The sequence below is a fragment of the Elephantulus edwardii genome, unplaced genomic scaffold (genome assembly GCF_000299155.1).
Source record: "Elephantulus edwardii isolate Elephantulus edwardi_28Jun2011 unplaced genomic scaffold, EleEdw1.0 scaffold00058, whole genome shotgun sequence".
In the NCBI taxonomy this organism is placed as follows: domain Eukaryota; kingdom Metazoa; phylum Chordata; class Mammalia; order Macroscelidea; family Macroscelididae; genus Elephantulus; species Elephantulus edwardii.
Genome location: NW_006399808.1, coordinates 16695592 through 16705860, shown reverse-complemented (window position 1 = coordinate 16705860; position 10269 = coordinate 16695592). Strand labels below are relative to the sequence as shown.

The window sequence follows — 10269 nt, the reverse complement described above, 5'->3', positions numbered from 1 at the left end:
AATAAGCCAATTTCCCCCCTAAGTTTTCTCCTTTCAAATGGGTCTTTTAGAAGTTCATCTAGTGGCTTCTGGTTTTTGCTGAGTCCGAGCGGCTTTGTTACCACAGTTCCAATACTAAAAGTTTCGACAAATGTTATGATTCAAATCCTATTTTCCATGCCGCACCTCAGACCCTCCAGGTTTTAGTGGGCTTAAGAGGATTCAGCCGATTTCCCCACTAACCTTTTTCCTTTCAGGTGAGTCTCAATACAGCTCAGCTCAGCTAGTGTATTCCAGCTTTTGCTGGGTCCGTGATGGGACCGCTGCATGGCAGGCAGGCAGGCAGGGCTCCGGTTTTTAAAGCTTCTATAATAATGTATTAACAAAAGTTCTGATTCAAAATCCTACTGTACGCGTCACGCTGTGATGGTCAGTGTCTGTGGAGCGTAAAGTACTCTCTGGTATCCTCTCTACGAAGGTTGCTATCCCTCTGGCTCTTCACACTGTGCTCTCCACCTCCACCATCTTCCGGTCTCAGAGTTTAGGTCTTTTGTGCAAAACTTAATCTCAGTCGTATTTGATTTGATGGCACTTAGCCATTGCTAAGTGAAACTAGTGCTTTTATATCTGGAGGAACACTCTTCTACTTAGTACATCACTCTTTCAATGTGCTGTATGAAGTAACCTGGGTTGCTGAGATGCTGAACCTTGTACCATTGGGGTATCAAATACCAGAATCGCTTCCCAATGTGAACAGTGTTTGGTGGAGCTCCCAGTAGTAAAACATATTTGGAAGCAGGAGTGCCACCTACTTCCTAAACCACATGCCTCTGGAAACTCTAAGAACTTGGAGAAATTATGACAGTTATGGAAAGGCAGTAGGTCTTTTGTTCATAGAATCACTATAAGTCATACTAGACTCAATGTCAGTCAAAAACAACAACTTAAAAACTTGCATACATTGGTTTCCACACCAGATCTTTCTTATTTCCTTTAATCACCTCTCCCTCCACCCATCAAATTGTGCAACTCTATGATTAACCACATCACCCCCTGTCCATCCTCACCCCTCTGTTTCTACCCTCCTTCAGATCCTAATACACATTATACAATATTGGACTATATAATATTGGTCCTTATGAGACTGAGTTTATTTAGCATAATACTCTCCATCCCTCCCCCCAAGTTAGGTAGTGATTTACAAAATCATTTCTCCTACATGCTGCATAGTATTCATCATGTGACTGTACTGTAATTTCTCAATCCATTCAATTGTGGTTGGACATTTGGGTTGCAAAAACACTGCAATAACATTGCTATACAAGTCTCTGCTTGTGCCTCAGTTCTCATTTTCTTGGGGTATATTCCAAGCAGTGGAATATCTGGGTCATACAGAATTTCTATATGCTCAGCTTTCTGAAGAAAGGCCAAACTGCCATCTAGAGTGGTTGTACCATTTTCCACTCCCACCAACAATGTATAAGAGCTCCTATCTCACCACATACTCTTCAATATTTGTTACTTGCTGTCCTGTTGAACTTTGCTACTGCTACTGGTATGAGATGGCATCTCCTTGTGGTTTTGATTTGCACCTCTCTTATTGCCAGTGATTCTGAGCATTTTCTTCATATGTCTGTTCCCCATCTGAATATATTTCCCTTTGAAAGTCTTTCCTTGTCTTTTGTCCATTTTATAACTGTGTTGTCAGTCTTTTTCTTGTGAAGGCCCTGTAGGAGTCTGTAAACATTTGATAGGAGACCCTTTTCTGAAATGGTATTACCAAATGTTTTTTCCCAGTTGGTAGATTTCCTTTTCACTCTGTTGGAAAAAGGTTCTGATGCATACAGGGATTTAATCTTTAGAAGGTCCCATTCATGAAGTTTATCCTCTCCAGATCGTGCATTTCTGGCTGTATTTGGAAGTCTCTTTATTCCATAGACTAGGCTGTCTAAGCTTGATCACAGTTTATTTCTGATGACCTTTATGGTTTGGGCCTTTACTCCCAGGTTTCTGATCCACCTTGAGGTGATTTTTGTGTTTGGTGTGAGATGTAGATCATACTACAGGTTTCTTCAGGGAGCAGTGCAGTCCAGTTTTGCCAGCACCATTTGTTGAAGAGGTTGGCATTTCCCCATTTGATTGGTTTTATTTCCTTGTCCAGCATCAGTTGACCATGGATAGATGGGTTCATTTCTGGGTTCTCAATTCTCTTCCTTTGGTATATGTGCCTGTCATTGTACCAGTACCATGCTGTTTTGGTTAATACTGCTGTGTAGTAGGTTTTAAGGTCAGGGAGTGCTATGCCTCCCATTTCATTTTTGTTTCTCAGAGGTGCTTTACTTATTCAGGGTCTCTTTTCTAATAAACTTGACAATTTACTTCGATCTCCTTGAAAAACAAATTTAATATCTGTGTTGGGATTGCATTGAACATGTAGATTGCTTTTGGTAGAATTATAATTTTCAAAATATTGAATCTTCCTATCCATTAACAGGGAACATTTTCCCATTTCTTTTGGTCTTTTATTGTGTCTCGTAGAAATGTTCTGTAGTTTTCTTTGTACAGGTCTTTTTTGTCTCTAGTTAGGTTCACTTCCAAGTATCTCAATTTGTGATTGCCTAATGTAAATGGTATTGTTTACTTGGTTTCCTTTTCTGAGTTGTCTTTGTTATTGTACAGGAATCCCACTGATTTTTTTGATATTTATCTTATTCCTGGCACTCTATTAAATTGATATATTAGCTCTAACAGTCTTTTTTGTTGAGTCTCTGGGGTTTTCTGTGTACTCTATCATATCAACTGCATGTGATATTCATAGCGATAATTTAACCATTTCTTTGCTGATCTGGATGCCTTTTATTTTCTTCTTTTGTCGTATTGCCATATCAAGCACTTCCAATACAATATTGAATAGAAGTGGTAACAGTAGGTATCCTTTTCTGGTCCCTGTTCACAAGGAAAATGCTTTTAATCTTTCTCCCTTGAGAATGATATTGGCTTATATTGGTTTTGCATATATGCTTTTCACTATGTTGAGGAAATATTCTTCTATTACAATTTTACTGAGTGTCTTTATCAGGAAGGGGTGCTGGATTTTTTTTAAATGCCTTTTCTGTATGAATTACTAATATCATATTTTTCTTGTCATTTCCTTTGTTAATATGGTGAATTACGTTGATTATTTTTCTTATGTTGAACTTTCTATGCATACCTCTTATGAATCCCACTTGGTCATGATAAATTATGCTTTTTTATTCTATTTACTAGGATTTTTTTTTCTATATTCATGAGAGATATTAGTCTGTAGTTTTCTTTTTTGGTAATATCTTTCCCTGGTTTTGAGATTAGGGTTTTGCTTGCTTCATAGAATGTCTCTGAGAGTGTTCCTTCTTTTTAATTTTTTTTACAAAATAATTTAAGTAAGATTGGTGATAGATCCTCTCTGAATATTTGGTATAATTCAGCTTGAAGGAGTCTGGTCCAGGACTTTCTGTTATGGGGAAATATTTTTATGACCTATTCAATTTCCTCTTTTGTGACGGGTGTGTTCAAGTGTTTCTATGTCTTTCCTTGTCTATCTGGGTAGGACATGAGTTTCAAGGAATTTGTCCATTTCCTCTATGTTTTCAAATTTATTAGAGTATAGCTTTTCCTAGTATTCTAATATTATAAATTTAATTCTTTGATGTTGCCTCTATCATTAGTCAAGTGATCTGTGTCTTTTTTTTCTTTTCTTTTGTTAAATTTGACAATGGTTTGCCAATTTTATTGACCCTTTTGAAAAATCAGTTTGTGGTCTTATTGATGCTTTCAGTTGTTTTTCTGTTTTCTATCACATTGATTTCAGCTCGTATCCTTATAATTTCTCTTCTTCTAGAGGCTGTAGGATTAGATTGTTATTATTTATTTTTTCTTTGATGAAGGTGTTGAGTTAGATAATTGATTTTTTCTTTTTTCTTCCTTTTTTATGTGTGTGCCTATTGCTATGAACTGCTTCCTGAGGACTACCTTAGCTATATAGAGGTTTTGGTAGGTTTTGTTTTTATTTTCATTTGTTTCAAGAAACTTTTAAATTTCATTTTTTATTTCTTTTTTTTACCCAGTTGTGTTCTAGCAGAGATTTATTTAGTTTCCACATTGGTGGGTTTTGTAAGCTTTCTTCTCCTGTGGTTAATTTCTCATTTTAGGGCATTGTGGTCTGATAAAATACTTTGTATTATTTCAATGTTTTTGAATTTGGTTAGCCTGGCTTTGTGTCCTAATATGTGATTGATCCTGGAGAATGTACCATATGCACTGGAAAATACAGTGAATTGAGTTTTAGTTGGGTGCAGTATCCTGGATACATCTAGAAGTTCAAGTTGGCTGATGGTATAGTTTAGATCTTCTGCATCTTTGTTGAGATTCTTCTGAGTTGACCTGTACTTTGGTACCACTATTGTGGTGCTGCCTATTTCTTTCTTAAATTCTTTTAACCGTTGTTTTATGCATTTTTTGGTACATAAATGCTGACCAAAGTCATACCTTTTTAATATATTGTGCCTTTAATCAGTATGTAATGCCCTTCCTTATTTTTTATGGCAGTTTTCATTCTGAAGTCTATTTTATCAGAGATTAATATTGCCACAACTGCTTTTTTGTGGTTGCCATTTGCTTGTTATATTTTTTCCAGCCTTTGATTTCGGGTCTTTCTTTCTTTTTTTTTTTTTTAGATGTGTCCCTTGTAGGCAACATATTGATGGACTGTTGTTTTTTTTGTTTTTTTATCTATTCTGCCACTCTTTTTCTCTTGATTTGTGTGTTTAGTTCATTCACATTAAGTGTGATTATTTTTAGGCCAGGTTTTACTTCTGCCATTTTGCTGTGTTTCTTTTTCTCTTGTTGCTGGTTACTATGATCCATCTACTTTTCTTTGGCAAATCCTTGTGAAGGATGTCACTTAAAAGTTTTGGTCTTGCTTTCACAAATTCCATAAGTTCCTTCTTTACTGAAAAATATCTAATTTCTCTCTCATATTTGATGGAGAGCTTTGCTGGGTATAGGATAGGATCCTTAGCTGGCAATTGTTTTCTTTCAACTTTCTGTATATATCATCCCATTGTATTCGAGCTTGCATAGATTCTGATGAGAAATCAGAACTTAATCTAATTGTTTCCCCTTTGTAGGTAGCTCTTTGCTTTTCTCATGATACTTTTGATATTTCATCTTTATCTTTTCATTTGAAGAATTTACCTATAATATGTCTTGTTTTCCCCCCCTTTTTAGTCTAGTCTAGTTGGTGTTTGCTGTGTTTCTTGGATGTGAATTTTCCCGTTTTTTTCAAAAAACCTGGAAAGTGTTCTTCTAGTACTTCCACAATTTTCTTAGTGATTTCCCTGTCACTTCTATGTTCTGGAATTCCAGTTGTATATACGTTGTTCCTTTTGATGTCGTCTCACATAATTCTAGTATTTTCTTCATTTTTTTTATGTCTCATCTCTGAATTTCCTCTGGTGTGTTTCCAGTGAGTCCCTTGCTTTCCATCTCACTGATTCTTTGACACTTCTACCATTTCAATCCTAATATTCTGGATCACATTTTCATGGTTTTCATTATTTCCAGTACTGTGTTGGCTGTACTCTATCTTGTGATTATTTTTTAAGTTCTTGTACCTCTTTGATTCTTTCTTCCATCTTTTGCATTTTTTCCTATAGATGTTCAAGGTGTTCCCCATCACTATATTTCTTCTAGATTATTATCTCTGGGGTGTTTGTTGTAGCTGCTCAAATAACTCAACATCAAAATATTTTTTCTGGTTCTCTTTATCTGGCATATTCATTGGAATGGCTTTTTTTTTTTTAATTTCAATGAACATCTACAGAGATTTTAGAATTCCATTCATTCATTGTTACACTTTTCTCCATGCGCACCCACCCCCACCCCTAGTTCACTCTTCTTGAAAAGCAAAAGAAAAACTCCTTCATTGGTACACAATCCCCTGCACACCCCCACCCCCACCCCCATCCTGAGTATAGTCCACTCTGCGACCCTCATTCTGGACTCTTATAATAATCATAATGTCCTAAAATATATTACTTTTAAACTATTCTCTCCCTCATCACCTTCAATGCAGTAAACATAATTTATCCAGTTTTTCTCAGTCTTACCCCTACCCCGATGTCAGCCCCATTCTACAACAGTGGGACCATGTGGTATTTGCCCTTTTGTGACTGAGATATTTCACTCAGCATAATGTCCTCCATGGTCACCCATTTTGAATAACATTGCATGAGTTCCTTGTTTTTCAATGCAGCGTAGTCTTCCATTGTGTGAACATACCACAGCTTCTCTATCCATTCATTTGTTGATTAGGTTGTTTCCAACTGTTTGCTATTGTGAATAAAGCTGCGATAAACATGCGTGTGTATATATTTGCTTGGATGTCGTTTATGGTCTCTTTAGGGTATACTCCCAGGAGTGGAATTGCTGGGTTAAATGGTATCTCCATTTGCAACTTTTTGAGAAAGCGCCACACTGCTTTCCACAGTGGTTGCACCATTTTACACCCCCACTAACAGTGAATAAGGGTTCCATGGATCTGCTTTTTAAGGGGATTTTTCATGATAACTGAAGCAGACTGTTGCTTTCATTATGTGAATTGTTTCTGATTAGAAGTTAGGTCTTTGTAACTGTATAGTGACTCAGAGTATGGCAATCTTTTGTAAAGGACCTGTATATTTGTGCTCCCTTCTTGGTCTGAGGCCACAGAACTAAGATCCCTACAGCAGTGTTTCCCCTAAAGTACCTGAATGGAAAGCCTGGAAGCCTGTAGTTTCCTTCCAGAAATGGCGTCTCTGCCTGGCTCTAGCTGTCCTGATTCCTTATGCTTGAGCTTAGGGGGTACTGTGTAACTAAGCTTCAGTGTTTCCCACAAAGTACCTGAATGGTAGAAGAGGAAATTCTGTTGCTTTCCAGAAACTGTGACTTGGCTGGGCTCAGCCTGGTCTAGTTCCTTCTGCTTGAACTTAAGGGATCCCATGTGGTGTAGCTAGATAGCAGTGTTCCCCCCAAAGTATCTAAATAGTAGAATAGGAAATCCTGTTGCTTTCCAGAAACTATGACTTGGCCAGACTTGGCTTGGTTCAATCTCTTCCCTTGAGCTTGAGGGATCCTATCCCATGTGGTGTAGCTAGACAGCAGTGTTTCCTCCAAAGAACCTGTGATATTAGTGCTCCTGGTGATGGATTGTGGGGATATTGGTTCTCCTGGTTCTAGACAGTGAAGGTGGCAACTGAGTGGTGAAACTGCAACCCTTCAACCTATGAGGCAGTGGTTCTGCTGCTGGCCAGGGTGTTAGTGCACCTGGGTTGGGCCACAGTCTTTAGCAGATGTTGAGGAATCAGTGGCTGGAAGACACTCCTGGGCTCGCCATGCCACACAAGCCTCCACATCTTGCAGCAGAGTGATGGCAAGGTCCCAGAAAAGCCTTGTCCCATGAATAAAGCTATGTTGTAATTTTAATCCAATGAAAGCTTCAGCAATTATCTGACTTAGAGATGTTGTTGCTGTGTACTGGTGAGTTGAAATCAGACCGTAGCTGATCTTCTGGAGGGTTTTCAGAGGCAGGTAACTTTTGTCAATCTTACTCCTGAGGAGTAACTGGTAGATTTAAACAGTGTGACTTTGGGATTTCAGCATAGCTTCTTATTACTAGGATAGGATTGGCATCATAGTATTAGAGCAGTTCAACAAGAACACAAGATATTTGTGAACAATGTCAATATTCCCTTCCAAAATTCTGAACCAGTTTTCATCCATGTTTGAATGTATAAATGAAGCTCCAAAATTCTAGATCACTGATTATGGCCCTAGATATTTAAAGGTTTTAAAAGTAGCAGTAACCAAATCTTCTCCTTAGATCATAATAAAATTATCAGTAAAGCTTCAGTACATTTTTTTCCTTTGAGCAACATGATACTGTTTTACTCTCCAAGAAAAAGGAATTTTAAAAATATGCCTGTAAAAGTGAATGATATGAATCAATATATGAAATTATTAGCTATAACTTGAAAAAAAGACACTTCAGATTTCAAGTACATTATCACAAATATTAGGAAGCTCTGGTTGCATAACATATGCTGTACTGCTCACTGTAAATCAGTGGTCCCAGCCTACAGGCTGTTTCTCAGGAGAATGATGAGCAGTCTCCCCTGTAAAGATTTACAACCGTGGAAACCTGATGCAGTGTGGCTGTGAGTTGGACTTTACTCAATGATAATGGATTTCATCACACATATTGGCCAATTTTAGGTATGTTGATTTTTTTCACCTTCTCTTGCAGTTACCCAGCGCTACTGTAAATACATACCACAAGTAGATGATGTCAAGAATTAAGAAGTAATTTTTTTTTAGCTTCAGAGGCTGGAAGTCCAAATCAGGGTATCATATCTGGGAGATTAGGGGTGAGGAGTATGCCTATTCAGCTTTTTTTATAAGACCCCACTTAGAAGAGATTATATTTAGGACCCCGCCTTAACAAGGCATGAACTCATTAACATTAAAGAAAAAATCCCATTTCCAAACAAATTCATGTAGGGACAAGGTTTAGAATTTTAGCATAATTTTTAGGGACTTACTTTGATCAAAATGCCTTCTTTATCATACTAACAAAAATATCCAGTTGTCTTTTAAGTCTGTTTGTAATTAATGGTAATAAAATTAGTCAATTTCCACATAAGACAAAACTTTGTACTAACTGTATTTGAGATACAATTCATATCATATAGTTCATTCTTTTAACTTGTACAATGGTTGGCAGCTGTGGTAAAAAAAATGTATTTTGTTCCAACTGAAAACCATTAGAAGGTTTTAAATGTGGGACTGACATAATGTTTTATATTTTAAAAGATCACTCTGGTTCCTGTGTGGAAAGTATACCGTATGGAGTCAAGAATAGAAGTAGGAATACTAAATTAAAGCCATAACAGCAGTCCAAGTGAGGGAAAATAGTCTCTGACTAAACGATGATGAGAAATGGATGTGTTCACGATATTGGAGGTAGAATTTGCTGATAGGTTAGTTGCAAGTGAGAAAAAGCAAGGAATCTAGAGAACAATCTGCAATTTCTGACCTAAATAACTTGGGGAATGCTGTGATAATAGATGGTGTATGTAATTATTTTTTAATTCAATGTCTGCATTACCAGTCTGTGAGCTATTTAATGGTATAATGAATTTCCTACTCAGTATTGCATCTTATGTGCCTAGTAAATGCTGAGTCTGGTGAAAAGAAAAAAAAAATCAAACCAGTGATAATAATGCTGAACTAACTCACTAAGGAAAGCAGGAATTGAGGAAAGGGCAAAATTGTAATTAAAATACAACCTTTGCCATATTTTTTAAACTAGCCTTATAAATATGAATAATTTTTTTCCTTCTCAAAACCAAGTTCTTTAATGATCATTCATTTCTTGAAAGAAAAGGTGATGATGGTTGAACCTTTAAAATCTTCATAAACCCAGATGAAATGGTAGAATATGCAGGTTTCTCAAAGTTATCATGAGTAGACAGATTTTCCTTTTTATAAAAAGAACAATAAGTAGAATATACAGTTATGATTCAAATTTATATAGGTTTTATGTTTTGATTTTGATTTTTTTTTATGTTTATCAACAAGTATTGGTCCTAAACAGTATTTTCTTAAAAGTCAGACACTCAACTAGTTTTTTCAGGATACCTACTGTAATGATTTGTGCCTATACAGGGTTAGGACCCTGGCTGGCACAAAGATGTTTTGCATTTGACTTAAGAGTTGACATTTGAAAACAATGGAACAGTGTTGTGGCAGAAAGTCCTGGTGCACTTTTGAAAGATCAAAGCCTCTGAACATCTTGCAGAACAGAGCTGTGCTCTGAAATACATGAGGTTACCATGAGTTAGAATTGACTGGATTACAATAGGGGTAAATGTTAAAGAAATTTATTTTGTGATGATATTTTCCCATATAGTTCTACTTAGGGTTTGCATAGAGATGCTATTTGTAACAATGTCAGTTTGAGAGACTCCTGTAATTTTTGCTTCTAAGTTTTTTAAACTAAAAAAATTGAAATGGTAGTGCAATAAACCCTTGTACATCATACACTTACACTTACAAGTTCTTAATGTTTTGAGACATCTACTTTATCTCTGCATATACACATATGCACGCACACATTCACACTTAAAAATCCCTTAAGTTGCAAACATTTCATCCCTAAGTATTTCAACATCAATCATTTAGAAATAGGGACATTATTCTATATAAGCTTGAAAT

At 36.5% G+C, this 10269-nt stretch overlaps 1 protein-coding gene across 1 annotated transcript in view; it reads right to left on the bottom strand.

The window, feature by feature from the left end:
- LOC102864990 (junctophilin-1-like) overlaps positions 1-6997 on the bottom strand; it is a 54592-nt gene extending 47595 nt beyond the window's left edge. Inside the window, exon 1 of the mRNA XM_006887573.1 lies at positions 6764-6997. Coding sequence (XP_006887635.1) covers positions 6764-6997 — 234 coding nt within the window. The remainder of the gene's footprint in view (positions 1-6763) is intronic.
- Between the last annotated feature and the right edge of the window lie 3272 nt (positions 6998-10269).